The 21,215-nt window shown below is 47.5% G+C and overlaps 1 protein-coding gene across 6 annotated transcripts in view; it reads left to right on the forward strand.

The window, feature by feature from the left end:
* The window catches only part of EXD3 (exonuclease 3'-5' domain containing 3), a 2,855,457-nt gene that overhangs the window by 739,459 nt on the left and 2,094,783 nt on the right, over positions 1-21,215 (forward strand). For all 6 annotated transcript variants that reach the window (XM_085610760.1, XM_085610799.1, XM_085610781.1 and 3 more), the window contains one exon: positions 13,157-13,221. In XM_085610760.1, coding sequence (XP_085466886.1) covers positions 13,157-13,221 — 65 coding nt within the window. The remainder of the gene's footprint in view (positions 1-13,156; positions 13,222-21,215) is intronic.

Consider the following 21,215-nt stretch of genomic DNA (forward strand, 5'->3'; position numbering starts at 1 on the left):
ATCCATCGGCAACCCAAGCCTCGCGAAGATCAAGCAGCAATCCCACGCGGTCATTGATCAGTTTTTTATAGATTAACGAGATCGTGCTTTCCGGGACATGTCTATCCAGCACTCTATCTTCCAGAGGGGAGTACTCCGGGATGGAGGCAACGCCAGGGAAGGCGGAGCATAGTGCATGACGGATCTGGATATACCGAAAGTACACCTGTCTTGCAACTGGAATTCCGTCGGCAGCATCCCGAACGTTTTGAATCCCCCCCTCGTCCAGAGATCCCCCACCCTGCTAATGCCTATCATGTCCCACTTCTCGAAGCCCTTCGAGGTCCACAGGGAGCCCAACTGCTCAGATGCGTACAGTGGTGACGCCCGGGTCAAACGATCCTTCCACCCCATCGCTGCATTAGCCGCGTGCCACACTCTTACCATGACACGCGTGGGGCCCGTAAGACGTGCGTCGAGCGAGCTGGAGTAGAGCGCTCGATTATAGTCACCACCCGGCAGTAGCATCTTATCCATTTCAAAGGCCGGGTTTAGGGCGGGCCCGTATAGGCCATGATTAATCGCAGCCAGCTGGGAGGCCCAATAATACCGTTTAATATCCGGGAGGGCAATCCCCCCCGTCATACCACGGGAGCGTCAGCTTCGCCAGGGCGATACGCGGTCTCCCGTCCCAGAACAGGTGGCGTTGTAAGCTCTCCACCTCGCGGAAGTAGCGCGCCGGGACGAGGTCCATTGTATTCTGCAGAGCGTACAGGAAACGCGGCAGCGACATCATCTTAAACAATGCCGCCCGGCCGAGCGGCGAGAGCGGCAAACGCCGCCAACGCACGACATCCTCCTTCAGGCGCTGGAGGGGGGGCAGCAGGTTTCGATCATACCGGGCCTCCGCGTCTAGGGTGATGAAGATACCTAGGTACCTAAATCCCTGTGGGGCGATCTGGATAGGACAGCCCCGCGGAAGGATAGGAGCCTCCCCAGAGAGAACATACACGCACGATTTAGCCCAGTTGATGACGAGACCGGAGTTACGACCAAATGAGTGCAATACATCAACCAGGACTATCAGTGATTTACGTGGGGAAGCCAGGTACAGGAGAATATCGTCAGCATATAGAGACACGCGGTCCTCATACTCGGGGGTCCAGCGGAGACCACGAATAGAAGGTTCCCACCGCAACCACTCCGCCAGGGGCTCCAAGGCAAGCGCAAAAAGAAGCGGCGATAACGGGCAGCCCTGCCGCGTGCCCCTGCCCAACTCAAACGGAGCCGACACTCTACCGTTCACAACCACCTGCGCCAGTGGGCCAGAGTACAACAATTTAACCCAGCTGATAAACCCTGGGCCAAACCCAAATTTCGCGAGCGTCGCCCAAATATATGGCCATTCAAGTGTGTCAAACGCCATAGTGGCGTCCAAGGATGCCAAGATGGCCGGCTCCCGCATGAACGGGACACGTGCGAGCACCCCATGCAAACGCCGCAGGTTAAGCGCTGTGTTACGATGGGGGATAAAGCCGGACTGGTCCTGGTGGACCAAGTCACACACCACGCCGACCAGCCGATTGGCCAGAACCTTGGCGAGAATTTTGGGCTCCGCATTCAATAACGAAATGGGTCGATAGGATGTGACCCGGTCCCGAGGCCTCCCCTCCTTGTGGATAACCACGATGGTAGCCAGATGCTGGTCTAGCGGGAGGGAACCCACCGAGTGGGCCGCAAGGAACATAGCACGGAGATACGGCGCCAGCGTATCCGGTCGCAGCTTATACAACTCGATGGGAAGACCATTAGGACCCATGGCCTTGCCGGAAGCGACCGAGCGTATGGCGAGGGCAATTTCTTCGGAGGTTGGAGCGGCGTCCAACAACACTCTGTCCTCCTCAGAAAGGGAAGGCAGCGCGATATCTCTGAGCAGGGCATGGGAATCCTCTTCAGAGCGGGAAGACACTGGAGAATATACCCCACGGAAATAGTCCACAAAGCAGGAGACAATTTCCTCCGGTTCAGTGACACATACACCATTCATTTTCTCAATCAACGGGACAACACGACTCGCTCTCTCTTTTTTATCCAGCCACGCAATCAATTTACCAGCCTTATCACCCACATCATACAGTCTCCCCTGTTGCTCCCTACTGAGGCCCCTGGCCGCCTCCGTGACGAGGGCCTTATAGGCCGCTTGCTTGAGTTGGAGCACATGTAATTTATCCTCCGTCACCCCACGTTCTAGATCCCCCTCCAACACGGTTATCTCAGCTTCAACACGGGTCACCTCCTCCCGCTCGCGCCTCCGGGAGTGGGAAATAAGGGACAGGGCTTCTCCTCGGAGTACTGTCTTAAACGCCTCCCACAGTGAAACCGCCGAAGACACAGACCCCACATTCTCATCAAAATAGCGCTTAAGGGATTTAATCAGTTCTGCGCGAATGGTGGGGTCACGCAGGTACCAGGGATTGATCGGGGCCACTCTACCCTCTCCCCTCGGCAAAACATCAAAGTGCAACAAGAGCGGAGAGTGGTCCGAAATACCCCGTGCCAAATGGCGCACTTCTCCCACCCTCCCTACATAAGCCGCAGGGACCAGGACATAATCTAGCCGTGAGAGACTACCATGGGCCCCTGAATGGAAGGTGTACTGTAGCTGCGTGGGATGTTTTAGACGCCAACAATCCACCAGCCCCAGGGTATCCAAGAGGCCAGATAACCACTCTTGGGCCCGGGGGAGATCCCTAGGGGGGTGACGATCCACAGTTCCGGAAACAACAGCATTAAAATCCCCCCACCACCACTAGAATCCCCTCCGGAAGGCCAAGAAGGAGGTGCCCCAGGTCCGCAAAGGTGGTCGTCTGCAGCCCCGGTGGGACATATACTGACACAAAAACGATCACTCTGCCCTCCAATCTGCCCACCAAAACCGTGTAACGTCCCCTATTATCATGGCGCACCTCATCAATCTCCAACGGGAGCGAGTTTTTAACCATAATGCCCACACCCCTGGAGCCGGACGTGAAGCCCACATGGGCCACAAGGCGGTAGCCCCGTCGATTCATAGCGCAAAAGGAATTGCCAACGAGGTGCTTCTCCTGCAGAAAAACTATATCGGGCGAAATTCGCTTCAAAAACTGCAGGACCACACCTCGTTTTATCCTGTCCCCCAGTCCATTAACATTCCAGGACAACAAACTCAGTCCCCTACCCCCATCATTAACAAAAGCCATCACTCGTCCCCCAGAGAGCACTGTAGAGATAACACAAAGATACGTTTGCCTTGTGGTGGAAACGAACAACACCCCACCCCAACCCACCCATACCAACAAAACTCCCCCCACCCTGCACCCCTGCATGAGCCCGGACAGCCCCCCCAACTTGCAGTGTGCCTGTCGCCCCTATAAAAGAAACTAGCTAGATCCCTTAGAGGAGGAAAGAGTACTCCTTCAAGACCCCACACAACCTCCATAGGAGGGGAATGTACAAAGACAGACGCTCGATCGAAAGTAGCATCATATTCGTCCTGAGTGAGGCCCAGTATTGACCCCTCAGTCCCGATCCAGTGGGCCGCCTCCTCCCGCCGCCCCCCCCCCGCCATCTCGATCACGATCCCCAGACAGAGTGTCCAGCCAGTCCCCTACCGCTTCGGGACGATCAAAAAAGTGCGTGCGACCATCCACCTCCACTCGCAGCTTGGCCGGAAAGAGCATGGCGTACTTTAAGTTCAGGTCCCGGAGTCGGCGTTTAACGCCGAGGAAGCTCAGTCTTTGCTTCTGGACCGCCTGGGTGAAGTCAGGGTAAAAGTTCACCTCCATATTGTCCAACTTAACCGGCCCATGTAGTCTGGAAGCTTGCAGGATAGCGTCTCTGTCCCGAAAGTTAAAAATCCGGGCAATGAGAGGTCGCGGAGGGGCTCCGACCTTCGGCCTTCCCCCGGGAACCCTGTGGGCCCTCTCCACAGCAAAAAATTTACTCAGGCCCCGAGGCTGGAGATGGGTAGCAATCAGGTCCTCCACAAATAGATCCGCCGCCGCTTCCTCCCGTCCCTCGGGCACTCCGATGATGCGGACGTTATTCCTCCGGGCCCGACTCTCGGAATCCTCGAGGCGCCGATCCACAAGTGCGCTCGCCTGACTTAGCCGGCGTACCTCCAGTTGTAGTGCCGCCACCTCAGTCGTAAGGCCCGATGCGGTGTGGGCCAAAGAGTCAACTCGATCGTTGGTCTTGGAAAGATCGGCCCTCACCAGGCCAACGTCTACAAGGACCGCATCGATCTTCTGTGCCAGGGTGTCGAACCGCTGGCCCACCGAGGCCTTCATCTCGGAAATGGCGCCCATGACGTCGTGGAGAGTTAGATCCATGGGCAAGTCCGGGGCATCCGAGGGGCCCTCAGGGGACTTGTGCGGTCCGCCGGGAGATCCCCTCTGGAGGGTATAGCGGTCCATGCTGTTGGCCGGATGGACGGTGCCACGTCGGGTCGACTTGGTCTTTGACCGATCCCCATCTTGTTTCGTGGCCATCGCCGCTGGTCCCACAATCGAACCAGCAACGTCGTAGAGGGCAGGCAATCAGGGCCACGAGCTCCGGGGGGGGCACCCCAGATCGGCGGGGTGGGCCACAGCAGGCAGGCAGGCCGGGTCCCCCAGCGAGGCCACACCAACACAAGAGGCTCCGCGATCTCACTTGCAGAAACGGCGAGAAAGCGAAAGTGCGGGGTACGCGACTCGCCAGGCCCGGCCCGCCGTTGTTGTTCACTTTGCCACTGGGTCACCCCCCAACGCAAATCCGGGGTTCGGCGAGAAGAAGGCCGCAAACCTCAATCGGTGCTCACTCCGGCACCCGGGGTCCAATTCGAGAACGGAAAACGGGTGCCACCTCAGCTCAGGCTCACAAACACAGTCCCCTCAATCGAGGCAGGATGAATTCAGGATAAATGTAGGAGGTCGCGGAGGTCCTCGGGAGCCTCGCACCTACGCGGCCATCTTGGTTGCGCGCTAGGCTCCTCCCCTCTTAGTAACCAATTTCGACCAACGTCCTTGATTGTACCTTCTCATCTTCTGGGTGGTCTTCAGAAATCCAATTGCAATAGCTATGGTTCTCCTTGAGTTGATGCCTCCACATCGTTTGGGTGAACATAGTTACAGTGTTCTATTCTGTAATATTTATCGAAGTAAGGCTGCATTAAGTGGTTTCTATTACACTTTTGTCTCTAAATCTACACGCATTCTAGCAGTGTCAAGTTTTCTGCAACATGACCAGATCACATCAGGACCTCATGCACCTCACCCAACTCTTACCAAGTATGCCATACTACAACCACATACCTCTCATACCAATTGTACAGATGTGGTTAGTTAGAGTACTACTTAGTCACAGTAGTGGTAATTGTGTAGTGTACAGACGACAAATAACATAGTATGTAACCTTCCTACCTGCTTAGTCTGCCCGTCTCCTGTGCCATCTGTCTGGCCATGGCCTAGTATGACTAATTAGTTTGTACTGTGCATAATAGAAGTCGCAAAAATAAAAAGAGAACTAAGAAATCCCACTGTAGTTTGTCTAGTTCTCACTTCCCTTCATACTTTTCTTTCATTCAATTTTTAGGTCTCGTCTGGCGTTAGCAGTGCGCATGCACTGCTCTCGCCATGACGAGGGCCTTTTGGAATCGATACGATTCCAAAGCGTGCATGCAGTGAGACCGAAGCGACAGAAGATGTGCACGCGGTGGGTTGGATGCTTTACTGGCGGCGTGATACACTGAGGAATTTTTTTTTCCCCCACCAGTAAAGGCAGTCCCTGCGTGCACATCTTCTGTCCGTTCCATGACGGGCCGCGCTTGTGTTAAAGTAGCCGTCCGACTGCGACTGTGGTCTGATACCTAATTTATACCGTGGATTGCAGCACTAAAGTTACTTTGAATGCATAATATTATGTTTTTCCTGTAACTTTTACAATTTTAGCTACTGTCTACCAAATCACGAGTAGTCACTTAGAATGGCAAGTGGAATGGAGCGTTTTTTCATGGGTTTTAACACATGGAAAAGTCTAAAATGGAAATAAACCGTCTGCAACAAATGTGATGTACATATATATGACGTGCTCTAAAAATCTACGCATATTTTTACATATTTATTTTAAATTGCTTTCAGAAGTTGCACCTGCACTCACCTTAGGGTTCAGTAATGATGGCCACCTTGTTACCGCAGAAAAGAGTGTGCCGTCATGCAGAAGGCGGGCCTATCCCCCAATTCCGAGCAGTGCAATGCGTGAGGATAGACACCGTAATCAACCGACATAGCATGGGTGCGGAACATATAGATGTCAGCCCCCTTCCCGCAGCAGCAAGGTGGGGAAGAACGCTTGAAGGCGCCCACCCGCTCACTTATTTGACGACTGCAGGCTGAAGAGTTTTTGACAGAGCTTTGCCATACTGGAATCATTTCAGACGCAACTCACCTGGTGAGCGCATGCTAACATGACCTCTGACAAAACATCTGCGTAGCACAGCAATATTTGCATTGGGCAGAATGTAAGGAGAGATGGCCCCGATAGTTCTGGTTTGAAATCTGGAGATATAAGAGATAAAGGTGTTGAATAAAGTGTGCCTTTTAAAAAACTGTGTGCATTCTCCCACTTTGTATTTGAGAAGTTTTATTCGCCGTGGAAAGGTAATTATAAGTCTGCCTACATTCAGGGGCACCGTAAGGGCAAAGAAAATGATAAAAAAGCCTCTGTGTAAGTGGGTTTGCATACTTGAATTGGAAGGTTTACACGTCATTATGCATTCGGTCAGCCATGCACTCATGCATCCATTCATCCACCCATTAAACCATTCCTGCTCTCACCAACTTGCACATGCTCAGTATCAGGCAGACTAACTCACCATTCAATGAAAAGACCCTTTAACCTATTTGCGCCGCCAGTGCTTGTCTGTCTCTATGAGGATCTTTGTTGGCTGCCCGTTTCTCCCGTACTCTAACTCTGCCGTTTTCATGACTGTTTTCTCCCAAATGAGATTCGTCTCATGGTTGTGTTCTCTTCACCTATATGCCTTCCCCTCACACTCTGCAGACCACCTCTAGCATTACACCTCATGTGCCTGTTTCTTATCCTGATTGCTTTTGCCGGCCTCACTAATTGCCTGTCACTTCCTGTCCTGCGCCGCTTATGTCTGACTCGCCGCTCATTGGAATCAGTGACGCATTATCTGATGACTACACCTTTGCTGTGGCTTAAAGTTACAGCAGCAGCATGTAACACTGTGTCAGGGGTCCTGCAATTTCTTCACAAATATATTCCCACTATTGAGACTGGTAGTAAAACGTTTTAAAACTGAGAATGGAAAAATAATTGCATCACATTGCAATATCCATATATATATTTTTTTTAGAGTTTTATATAGCGCAAACTGGACCCGAAGGTATCAAAGCGCTATACATGAACACCAGTTGAATTACAGACAGACACATTCATTTTTGGTATGCACTGGGAGATTATGTGATTTGCCCAGAATCACAGGATGTTGAGCGTCCCTGCCAAGACTTCTACCCGTTCTCCAGCTTCGAGGTCAGCCGTTAGGCCACATCCTCTGGGACTTATACCATGAGGTGCTGTATTTCCTGGGTGTTGGTGCTCTGATTACCAGGTGTGGTAAAAACATACTATGGCAAGAATTCGTCTGGGAAAGTTGGAATAACGTACAAAAAGAAGGCTTTCACAAGTAACGCACATTGGTAACCCTGGGACATTTTGTGAGGTTTGATCTGCCAATTTTACTAGCAGGAAATTGCAAGTGATGCAATGTTTATACCAGTACTCATCATTGCAATTAATATGTGCAAACACAAGTTTGTGCATGAATCTGAATTTACCGTCTCACTTGTACCTGGTACCTTCGTGCGTATAAACTGCGATATATAACAGACTTGTATGCAGATTCCATAAGTTAAGTCTGAAGTATGAAAGCTTTGTAGTATATGAGAGAAATTTCGGATGTCATTTTCCAGTGCAGTTTATTACTGCATTATCCCAATTTCATTTGATATTATACTATACAATATCGCATTTTCCCTCTGTGCAACCGTTTCAGGAAGCAGAGCCACACATGGATCAGTAGAAGAGGTGAAACTAAGACATGCCCATAGGAACAAGCATTGGCATAGCCAATAGGTCTGGCTTTTGGGACCTTATAAGAATTAAGTTATGCAGCACAATATCCGTGGTGCACCAACATTACTGTTGCATGGCTAAACACTTATAACGTCCCAAAGGCGAGACCTATTGGCTATGCCAGTGCTTGTTTTAATAGCAGTTGTTGGGCTGTAGCCATGCGTGCTGTGAGGAATTTGTTTCAAAACACGTGGTCGGAGGTTTGTAATAGGTCAACTTTGTCTGCCTCCTCTACAACACATGTTTTAAACATGACACCTGTTTTTTTTTTTGTTGCTTTGGAATGATCTTGGTTTATAATAAGACATATTGGAGCAGAGTGAAAACCAGTAGTGTAAGAATGCATCCTTGACTGCTAATGTCCGGCAGCGTGCTTTTTAATGAGAAACACGCTGTAAGTTATTTTGCAGAAAGCATCTGGAATTTAACAAAATTCTGCAGGCCACTTGGTAATGTGATGCAAGTAAAGCTGAGAGGGAAGGTAGTGTGAAATGTTTCATTCGGTTCTCTAGGAGTGTGCCGCTATCTCAGTCAGCGGGAATCTGGAATTGTCCTACCTGCAAAGGAGTGATCTACTCTCGAATAACTGCCCGAAGCTTCCCACCATAATGTGGATAGTCATCATAGTGCGGCACAGTCCACAACCACAAGAATAAGGCGCATCCTGCTAAGAGATCTTTCAAATAGTTTTGGTGATATCATTCTGTGATCCAGCAATGTGTAGTGATTTACACAAGTATATGATCCAAGTGTCAACCATGCATTCATTTTGCTCCCATGGCTGAAGTTTCTTAGGGAGCTTGCTTTTTCTTGGCTTAGCCTCTTATCCCAAAGCGTTGCTCTTTGGGGACTAGTAGTGGACAGTTTATAGGAGCTCTTTTGGTAGCTGGGGAATGTGCTGATAGGTGCACATATGTGGCACTAGTGGGGAGGATGGAGAAGTGGTGAACTAGCCAACACGACCTCTGCTGCTCCCATCTCATATTCCACATACCCCCAACAGGTGAGTGGGTGATGATCAGCAACATGTCTCTTTCTCAGGGACATGCATGCATGTGGGTGATTTATTTATTTGAGGTGTTTATGTAGTACTACAAAATACTGGGGGTAGCCTCAGCCCAAACAAATATCAAATAACATTGGTACATTGATAAAGGAGGAAGTTTCCACCTACTAGAAACATAAAGTATGCATAATATCCAAGGTGAATATTTAAAAGCCTTCAGAAGAGTCAAAAGATGGATCTTTAATAGAATAGCTGTTTTTTGATGAATACATCTAACCACAGATTTTTTGATTTAAGAAATGTATTTATTTGAGGTGTTTTTATATCACTACAAGCCATTGGGGTAGCCTCAGACCACAACAATATCAAATAACATTGATACGTTGATAAAGAAGGAAGTTTATACCTAGGAGAATCAGCAAGTATGCAGAATATCCCAGGTGAAGATGTAAAGGCCTTTGGAAGAGTCAAAAGATGGACCTTTGAGAAAACAGCTGTTTTCTAATGGATACTTCTAACCATAGATTTCTCACCTTGTGAATACACCTAGATACCAGGAGGCCCCAGGTCTTAGGTGGCCAGGTGATTGGCAGCGTGTCAAATGCATGGCTGCTGAGCTAACATTTTTTTATAAGGTTTCTGAATCTCAAATTCATTTTCAACTCTTAGATGCAATAGGAGTGAGTTCCATAAGGATGATCCTTATATATGACTGGACTTCCTCCAAACTTCCTAAAGGCGGACTGGACGATTCAAGAGTAGTTTCCAGTTATCTTGGTGTGACCTCCTTTTAAAGAGTTAATTACGAGCTCTGAGCCTCAAATGTTCATACCTCTTGAGAGAAGGCTAATGAGCAACTCTTTTCGAGCTTTCTGAGATCTTTTGATGAACAATGGATCAAGTGAACTATAAGAAATGTATACCTGTGGATACAAAAGTCAAAAGATGTAATTCTGTACAGAACAATGATGAGAAGCATTTGATACTGTGCAAGTAACTAATGAAAAACTGACATGTAAGTATTATTTTAATTTCATAAGAGTTGTTGTATAAGCCCTCTAAAAACATTAACTCCTGACTGTTCTTCATAAGAAACATCAGACTACTTGTTGAGAGAACTTTGCTTGCAAACTGACAGCCATATTAGAGGCGAATTTAAGATAAGACTGTATAAGAGGCAACTATAGAAAATGATAATTCTTAGTAGAACTATATTGATCCTGCTAATAATTACCATTTTACCCATCTCCTGTTTCATATTGAATTTAAATTAAATAGATTTGAAAACTCCAATTGTTATATTTCATATGGGTATCATAATATAGGTCCAGGGAACATCGTAAACTTTCCCTACATGAGCTCCAGTTATTTCATATGAACGAGCCTTATAAGGACATAATTCCAAATAAGGACAGAATGCCTTATACGGACATCACACCTTATAAGGACTGCAGCCTTTTATGAACTAAACCTTTCACCTAGTTCCATGCCGAGGGTGGGTTTTTCCCAATCGATATTGCTAAGACGTCATCCTTAGCACATGAATAATTGATGAGTACACTCTCCAGGAGGTCTACTTCACCTCTCCCATCGACGCACAAGGTTTAATCCCCAATGTCATCCTCATACTAAACAATGGGTAACACACGTACATAGACTGTATAAATACAGCACCTCTTGCTATCAGAAAGCAGGAGGGACCCGAGACTTCACGGCCGACACACTGACCAGAGACGCTGCAGCTCCAGCATGCCATCGCTCCAGCTGACAGTGGTCTGGCGATTCCTTGCGGGGTGTCCAGCTCAAGTCCAGGAAGAAGTCCCACACTCTCACTATTTCAGGTATGGGGGTTTGCCAAAGCCTAGTGGGATTCTTGGCTCTTAGGCTTAGGATATAGCTCCTACTCACATGCTAGGTACACCTAGGTACATCTAGTCCGGCATCGTAGGAGTACACACTTCATTTTATAAATGCATTTCTTATTCATGTATATGTACATTACTATTGCAAAATGGTAGAACAATACTATTCCTTTTTATTCACTGTACTGCTGGTTCTATATCTCTGCTACTGTGTTACAGTTGTAACAGCGCACCTATTCCACATGAGAAGAACTACTGTACAATAAATTCTTATTGTAAACGCCCTGACTGTTTCTTCTCTGTATCTCTCTGAGAGCAAAAACAAACATGCACGAGTGACTAGGTGAAAAGTAATATATTGTTTCCACGAGTCTGAGGTTATTGTGTTCTAAGGTTGCCAAAAACGAATCTCTCTGATGATAGGAGATTCTAGTGGCACTGCGAGCTAGCTAATGCAAACCATAGGCTAATATATGCGGCGGGGGTGTACAGAGTTAGTCTGCCACCAGACCCACAGTATATGTTCTCCGTAAACATCGTAGATCCTGCATGACAGGGTACTATAGGAACTACACTACACAATAAATAGAACAAGTCATTGAGAGGAGGAAGACTAAAACAATGATTTGTTAAAATCAACAACTTAGCGTGCTATACTGTTGCCATTTTGAAACGGAACGCATACTAGGATTATCATTGACCATTGAACGTATGTACTTAATGCGACTACTCTTGGTAGAGTCGAAATGTAAAAGATTAACTTTGTTTCTGGGCCGTAATATATTATTGATGTATTTGAGAAATTTGAGTGTATACACAATGCATTGTAATTACATGTCGGTCATGGACAAATTTCATAGAGCAAATGGAGAACGCAGCTGGCACACCATGATGCATTGCACAAGCCATGGTGATTGCGCTGTATAACTTACTTCTGCAACATTCATCTCAGATATGTCTCCTCTGCACACAGTTGCTGTGCTGGACACCCCGGAACCCCCCAATTAGCTAACAAAAGTATGAGCACCTCGCTCATTCCTTAACTGAGGTGAATGTTTTGATTGGTCACCAGTGACCGGGACTCACTGTGAAATGTTCAGTTTTTACAGATCAAAATACTTCAACTCATGTAGTAGAGCAGAGAAGAGCATAATGCTTAAATTGAATTAATTATTTACATTGTAGAAAATCCCAGACTACGGTATACTTTCCCATTGGAATATGGAGCTGTTGTAACTATAATCGCATTGCATGGATATTTACTATTGGGTTCAAGATTTTGCTTGATGTCCATCGAGAGCGCAGATGTCAAATTTATGAATGAATACTATTTAACATGCTTTTTCCTTGGAGTTAGAACTATAAATTGATGCAGTAACAAGGGAGTCACCTTTCTTGCTCTATTTACAATTAATGAAATATGAGGTACTCCATTTTCAGTATAAAACAATTCTGTTGGGTACCCACTATTACACCTCCTTTGAGAACATAATACTTCTTCACTACCTTTTACTTGTTGTTTTCCTCCTCATTCCTGCCATCTCTATCTACTGCCTATCTTCCTGCTTGTGCTTACCTATCCCACAACCACTGTCTCTATCCTGTCCTCTGTCTCTATCCTGTCCTCTACCCCCTAATCTCTACTAGTTTCCTCTGTCTGACCCCAGCCTCTGCCTACTACCATTGCACCCTCTCCCCTTATTTCTACATGCTGGCTTTTACCCGTCTATCTACTGTCCTCTTCTACAACCTATCCTCCGTATAACTACATTTTGCCTCTGTCCTACCTTTAACCTACTATATTGGTCCTACCCTTTGTTGTATCTTCTATCCCTGCCCTCTAGAATGCGCATGGTACACTCCTACAAAGTACCCATCAAGCAGACTTTTCGGTGTAAACAACATTGCTTGACTGCAGTCAACAAACCATTCCGCACTCATGAAGTGCAATGACCGCAATAGGAATCCAAAATTGACATGCTTGAACTAGATTGTGCAGGAGGCATTCCTATGTGCTAAGTTTTAGTTGCATCAAAATAAGTACCAAAGTATACCTAGACGGTACAAGAGCTGACTCTCTTCTCTCTCTTGTCCCTTTTCCCCTTGCCCTTGACCGCTTCATCTACCACAGGCGATACCATTGTCGAGTTGCTGCACAGTCTGCAAGTCCTATGGACAAAGAGGAAGACACAAGAGGTGAGAATACTCCTATTTAATTCCCTGACTCAAGACCAAATATTGAGTTCATTCCATGACACCTGACACGATATTTAGAGGGAAGGGAACTTGCCGGCAGAAAAATTGAGAATACTCAAAACCACTGATGCCTCCAAATGCCAATAGGGCTGGAGAAGAGTTTGTATGTCAAGAGAATGCCAAGCTCTGGTGATATAGGGTAATGGCGCTCCTAGGCAGAATGCAGATAGTGTACTCGTGTCTGTATTGTGTGTGCGGTGCAAAAAAGGGGTAGGGAGAGCCACCCTTCTACCTTAATTGTGGCAAAACCACTAAGCAAAACAACAACACAATCCCTTGCACATGCTAAACAGTATATATAACACATAGGTAAGTAAAGTAAGAGTAATCTTGATCTGTAGCTCGATCTCGTAACACAAATTGTTTATTCTTCACGTGGTCAAATGAAATAAAGTCTTAGCCAACACGTTTCGTCAAGTTTTGCTGCTGTAAGCCGCAACTTCTTCAGGGCTAAGAAACCTATGTAAACAATATGGGAATTGTAAGTACCCAACAGAGATTATTCCTAATATCACGTTCACCCAAAAAATCATCCAAAACACTTTGGTTCATGTTGCTTACCAGAACTTGTGGAAACCCATGCTAATGTATAATAACAATAAATCAGTCTGTGGCTATCTGGTGCATTGGTGGTCCAGAAGTGATGTGTGCACGTATTATGTAGAGTCATAGTTTCTACGGAATCGCATCACACTTGTAATGTCATAGTCAATGGGAGAAAACATACATGTAAAATTGTGACTTTCGTGGTCTAATGCACAGTGAGTCTATTATTGGTGACAAAAAGTTGACATCTCTTAATGTTGCCTACTATCAATAGAGATGAGACTATTCAAAACAAGGGAAATACCTAAAGTGTTCTTGGCGCAGATCCTACAGGAGATGAGACAAAATATGTACAAAAAGGACTCAGCGTTGTTCAGCATTAATTGCCACTTAGGACTGCAGAGAAACCAACCTTAGTTTTGGTTTTAATTCCGTCCCGAAATGGGTTCAAGATACAAGGCGTCCTTGGCTGAGGGACCCTTCATGTAATTCCGAGCGCTAGTATAAGGAGCTGGTACATGTTTCTGTGCATCCTTCATGTATTGGTAATGGACCAAATCCTGGTAAGAGAGTAAAATGAAGAAAAGTTATATGTGTAGTCACACCTTTGTGTGTCATCGGTTTGTCCCCACTTTAATTAAAGGAAAGATTCTGAAAAAAACACATACCTCAATAATGGGCATGTGGTACAGTATTATAATTTCCACGTAATATGTACACCACTGTATTCTGTCACTTTACTCTGCACCACTGTACACCACTGTACACCACTGCACACTACGCCACGCTACACCACTGCACTCTACAACAGTCTACTCTGCAGCACTGCACTCACTGCCACTGCACTCACTGCCACTGAACTCTATGCCACTGAACTCTATGCCACTGAACTCTATGCCACTGAACTCTATGCCACTCTACTCTGTGCCACTTCACTCCATGCTACTGCACTACTCTGCACCACTCTACTGCTGCACTCTACGCCAATGCATTCCACGCCACTCTAATCTACTGTGCACAACTGCACTCTACACCACTTCAGTCTAGGCCACTCCACACCACTCCATTCTGCAACACTGCACTCTACACCCATACTCTATCCCACTCCACTCTACCCTGCTCCACTTCACTCTACACCCCTTCACACCACTTTTCTCTACTCTGAAACAATCTATTCTGCCACTGCACTCTTTGCCACTCTGCGCCACTCTGCTCTATGCCACTTCAATCAGTGCTGCGCCATTCTATGCCACTGCACTCTATCCCGCATCACTATACTCTAACCTGCATCACTCCACTCTACTCTGAAATAATTTACCCTATGACACTACACTCTTTGCCACCGCAGTCTACATTATTACACTGTACTTTAAACCACTGCACTCGACATCACATTATTCAAAACCACTGCACCTTGGCCAACTACTTTGCACCACTGCACTTTATGCAACTATACACACCTCTCATCTCTGCATCACTCTACGACCCTGCACTCGGACATCCTACGCTGTGCCACTGCACTCTACTCTATACCACTCAACTCTACGCCACTCTAATGCACTCTATGCCACTTCACCATGCAACTCTATGCCAATTCACTCTATGCCACTCTACTCCACTCTGTGCCACTGCACCCTACACAACTGCAATGTACTCTGCATCGCTCTACTCTATTCCACTGCACTCTACACGACTCTACGTCACTGCACTCTGCACCACTTTACTCAAAATCAATGCACTCTACGTCACTGAACTCTATGCCATACCACTCTGCACCACTGTACATTTCACCACTTCACTCTAGGCCACTCTACTACACTACCCTCTCTAATGCTCTAGTCCATTAAACTCTGCTTCACTAACACTCTACTCTACTCCACTCTGTGCCACTCCACTCTACAGCACTCCATGCCACTCTACGACACTACTCCACTCTGATGCTTTACTCAACTCCTTCTATGCCATTCCATGCCATTATGCCACTTTACTTCACTCTATTCTATGGCACACTAATCCTCTCTAATCTATGCCACTTCACTAAATGTTAACCTTTGTTAACCTGAGACACAGATTTGCTGTCAAGACCTTAAATTAGTATGATTAGATTTACATGAATAAAGCTCAGTTTTTTAAAGTCCGTGCCTTTTCCTTCTGTTCTGACCCCAACGAACTCTACCTCGAAAAGTTGTAGCATGTTCAGATGTTTAAAAACTATGTACATGTAGCATAAAATGATCCTGAAAAGGCTGCTATACATCACATACTTCTTAAATTAGTGGCCCCTAAAAAACAAAAAATCTTACTGCCTTTCTTTATTTTGACTTCACTACTGTTCGAGTCTGTCTCCTATGTTATAAGAACTGTGGTTGCAGTTCTTGTAAACAGACACATATCATGTAAATTGTGGTCCTTCTTCCTTACTCGGGAATCCATTTGGGAAATTACATTTTGAAGATGTGTAATTTGTACCACTGATGAATATAAATTGGGATCCTAAAAATGTAAGCCCAGTGCCCCAGTAGATCTAAATATGGAATCTGCATGTGAAGTGGCCTAACAGGGCATGAAGCAGCCAAAAAGGTAATTCAAATACTATCTGTATGGCCCCCAACATAAGTTTGGTCAGAGGCCCTCAAAATATCTAAGATGTCCCTGGTATTCCTCATCAAAAGCCCCTTATGCTTCTGTTAAGTGGCCATGATTAATCACACCCCCCTCTCACCAAGAGGGCCACAATCTAAAACTTTGAACAGTGGAGTACACCTGTAGTGGGTTCGGTGTGACAGATACGCAGGATCAGGCTCAGGGCTCTTAAAAGGGTTTTTATTGTGAACAGTTTTTTACAGTACTCCGCTCCCCCTGGGTGACTGCTGTCGGTGGTTGGCTAGTCCGTCTGGATGTCCTCTTCCACGAGCTGTCCCTTTCCCTGCCGGTCACGTGGTTAGGTGGTCGGATCTGGTCTCTCCAGCGCACGTGCCCCAAAAAACAAAGGAGAAGCAGGTATCAGAGGGATGCTGTGAACCGTTAGGATTTAGGGCCGGGAGTGAGGGACACCGTGATGGGAAACACTTGTGCCTATGTGCTCAGGGGAAAGGTAGTTGGTCCAACCGGAACTGGGTTGTCTACAGGTGGCTCTCCTCAGTAGAATTTCCCCTTCCCCACCCACCCCGCAACTTTCCCTCGTACCTGCTCCAGCCACGCTCCTCCCCCGGGAACGTGGCAGGGCGCCTCACGGATACGGTGGCCTCCTGGCTTGTCGGTCTCTGGTTCCGTGGCTGTCCCGCCGTGGTGGGTTCTTCCTTCTACCGCTCGGTCCTCTCGGTCAGCCCTCCTCCTCCACTCCAGCTCCCTCGGCTCCACTCTCCTTCTCTCGAGCTCGCGCACCTCTGATGTTCCCAGCTCCGCCTCTCGCTCCTCCGATCTCCTCCGCTCCAACTCGCACTCCGCTCTCCTCCGTTCCAACTCGCACTCCGCTCTCCTCCGCTCCAACTCGCACTCCGCTCTCCTCCGCTCCAACTCGACCTCCGGGGAAACGCTGTCCGTCACCTCCTTCCTCTGACTCTCCTTTGAAGTCCCGCCGGCTGAGACGTCATCCAGGGGTGGGGCTTCCAGGCAGGGAAACTCCGTCTTAAAGGAACGGCGTCCTTCTTCCATTGTCCAATCGAGGCGATTGTACGGAGCCCAGTCGTCCAGACGGGGCTGTCCCTCAGGAGCCTGTATGGTGACAGAAGAGTATTTAGGACAGTCTTGCACCGGATAGCGGCAGGCAGGGGTGTCTAGGTCTGTAGTGCCCCATGCCCCGTCACAACACCTCATTGCTTCATCACATTAAATGCCACCATAAGAGAATGTAATTTTCTTCCCATAATGAACCATGCATGCTTTAAGCACTGCTTAGGTAAGCTCCAACCAAAGAGAAGTACTTTGCCATTTTAGTGGATCCTCGTATTTTTTTGTAGAACTAGCAGTAATGCAGTTCCCTTCCTTAGCTTCACTTATAAGTCATGTGGTGTCTGGTCTTTTCCTCAACCAAGCGATTGACACTGGACTTGGTGAATGTTATGTACTTAGGCCACTCAGACGATGATCCCTAAAAAAGTGAAATATTGTGAAGTATGCCCCTGTTTTATTAGCTAGTTTTTCCTCTAAGGTGGTCAATGTGGAACACTGGTTCTTCTTTAGCATTCTTCGACTGCTCACCACAATGCAGAGTCTGCTACAGCCGTGTCTCCATTGCTTCCGATAGAACATAGGGCTTGATAGCTGCTTCATTGTACTGAGCAGGGTCTTATAAGGCACCAGCACAGCTAATCGGAGTCTTCCGTGTCACCTGCTCCATGGCTCAACAGAGCCAGTAATGGCACCCACTTTATGGTACACTGAAAAGCCTTTCATGTCAGCAGTTCCACTGTTCATCACACTGCAGAGATTCTTCTGCTGAAGGCCTCCACAGCTTATAGCAGGCAATAGAGCTCTCAGTTGCACCGAAGGCACCAGCTCCACTGCTCACCACAGTTCACAGAACCTCCAGTAGCACAGGCTCCACGGCTCACCACAGTCTGCAGTTTTCTGTGTCATTTGAGCTACTCCTCATTGCAGGGTACTCATCACCTTTAGGGCACTGGCTTCTCACCTCACTTCTGTATCCATATTCATCTATGGCGCCAGCCCTTCCCGCACTATACAGTGGGAGTCAGTGGGCCTGGCCCTACAGAGCTCTTCTACTCAACACAAGGCTGAGGTTATGTGACACTCTTCTACATTGATCCTGTGCTGACTAGGAGCATACACCCTGCTGTAGCATTGGGTCAGCATAGTGTGGTTGCACTGACCACCACTGTTAGTGATGGTGCACAGTGCCTTCTGTAACACTGCTGCACATTGTTCCATGGGTCGCTGCTGTGCTCACACCTTTGTCATCACACGTGTTTAGCTCCATTGCTTCCCTTGGCACTCAGTCTTCTGCTGCACCAGCTTCACTGCGCGCCCTGTGCACATTTCCTTCTTTGTCCCTTCCCCACTGATCACCATTGAGCACAGTGGTCTGTGTGGATTTGTACCTATATAACTCACCAATGCGCGTAGGATGATGACACTGGTAACACACCGATTAGCTTGATACACGGTACCCTCTTTCACAAGCCTCAAATGCCCACACTCCATTGCCCACCCAGACAATTATGAACATTTTCTGATGTTACTTGCCCAAATCCGTGAAGGCAATGCAAGTGAATCTGCCCTCGCCTTAAACCAAGCAAATTCCTGTTGACTGATAAGTCACAGGAAAATTACAAGTTGTTGTGAAGCAAGCTTGGTGTAAACCCCCGTATTCGAACGAGTACATGGTTGTTACCAACCACTTTGCAAGTTTTTTCTACAACCTGCTTTACCGTTAATTATGGCCCATCAAATTGCAAGTGTAAGAGTCAACATACGGTTTCATAGTCTTACTGCACCTACCCCATGATTCAGCAGCTTGAATTTTCTTATTCTAACGGGTTAGAGGCGGCAAAACCTGTGGGAAAAGTTTTCCTTGGTAGGCTTAAGATGGTATTTTTCATTTGCTCTTTGGTCCTAGAGGGCATCAACTTTCTTTCAGTGCAAATGGAGGGAAAGGAAGTGCCAAATACAGATCTTACATTCCTCTGCACAGCTTAGCTTCCAGGACCTCTGGGTGCTTTATTTTATATTCATTAGCACCCCATCATTCTGCTAGTTTTAAACCTTTCCTAATTTTACTCTTTTCTCTCTAAGCATTCTCAGTAGGCCCTTTCCTGTCAGAAGTTAACGGCCTGGAATGTGGAGTACTCGAGTGCTATCTGCTGTCCTGGTGGTATTTAATGACTACTTCTGCACCATTGATGCCTTGCTTTCTTATGCTGGCAAACCCATGTAAAAGTAATTATAGGCACCAAACACCACCTTCTAATATCACATCCGAAATGCCGTCAAATTCTCTACAAATAGTAAAAAAGTTAATCTGAAAGAGACATCTAGCTGCATATTCCTTAACTTTGAATTCTCCCCAGTGTGGATCTGTAACATTTTTTAGCAGTACCTCTGCACCCCGGGGGGCGGTGTCGTGCAGCTCCGCAGTGTGTTGTCTCCGGATGTGACATCAGTGGAGCAATATAAGTCCCCTCAGGCGCGCGGACGTCAGTTTCTCCTTTTTGTACGCGTTGCAATGCGGATCCGGAGAAGCGCATCTCTGGCCGTTTTTCGACCTACTGTGACGAATTTTCGACAGAAAACAGTGTGCCTTATGCACTTTGGATTTAAATCCTACAGGTCTTGATGTCGGGTACGGATCCACACTCTATTTGTATGTGGTGGTTAGGCGAGCACCACGACGCATACGACTGCAACGCCTGTCAACAGTTTAAGTCAAAGGCGCTGCGAGAGCAGCATATGAAGCTTCTGACGGAGCAGTTTTGCAGACTTCCAGCTCCTCACGACGTCTATCTTCTTCCCGGTCCATGGGTCGTTTCTGGGAGTGCCGACCTTCATCCTGTGATCAGCTGCATAGGTCCCAGTCTCCAGCAAAGTCTCACGGTAAGCGACGTTGCAAGAGATCGAAGCCCCGGTCTTCTATGACCACTTCGTCTCGCTATGCGGATCAAGGGTAAGTCTGACGATCTAGTGTTGGGGCTCCTGCTCTGGCATCGCGCCCACACCTACCAGTTTTTCCTGGAGCCGGGGTGACCTGGAGTAAGATGCAGGGATACTACGAGGCTCTTCATCTGGTTTTTGGACCCCCATCTTCAGCTGGAGCACCTGCGGGCCCCAACGAGGTCACAGGTGCTGTAACTGCACCATCGCTGGTGGCTTTACCCTCGTCGGCAGTTCTATTTTTAGACTCAGAGACTCCGGTGCACAGTCCTATTGATCCCCCACCTGCGGCGTTGCGGCGTCGGTTGTTCTTCCAGTGTCTATCCCAGTGACGACAGAGGACTCTGAGTTGGAGTCGCTGCACGTCGTGGAGCAGGCTTTGCCGCGACTCCAGGTGTTTACATGGATGCTGGTCAAGGCCTCTTCTTCTTTCCGGGTGGACGTTGACACAACGTCGTTCTATATCATTTATGGAGCCCTTAGCACCGGTCGTTTCTGTGGAGGCCCCACAGGACCAATCTGCGAAAGGTTGTGTGGGGATAATTCCTTTGGAACAACCAGGGCTTGTAGACCGCTGAGTTGGGTGAGGCAAGCGGGCTAGATTTGTCCCCTGCTTCCTCTCTTTTGTCTTCCCCTGGCCTTGCCTCAGAATCCAGTTCTACCTTGGCAGAGATCTTGAAAAGAGAGGCTGATGTTTTGCATCTTACTCTGCCTACTGTGGAGAAGGCTACAGATCCTCTGTTGGAGGTCCTTCATCCTGGCCAGTCAGGGGTTCAACT

Source organism: Triturus cristatus, chromosome 1_2, assembly GCF_964204655.1.
Source record: "Triturus cristatus chromosome 1_2, aTriCri1.1, whole genome shotgun sequence".
NCBI classification, from domain to species: Eukaryota; Metazoa; Chordata; class Amphibia; order Caudata; family Salamandridae; genus Triturus; species Triturus cristatus.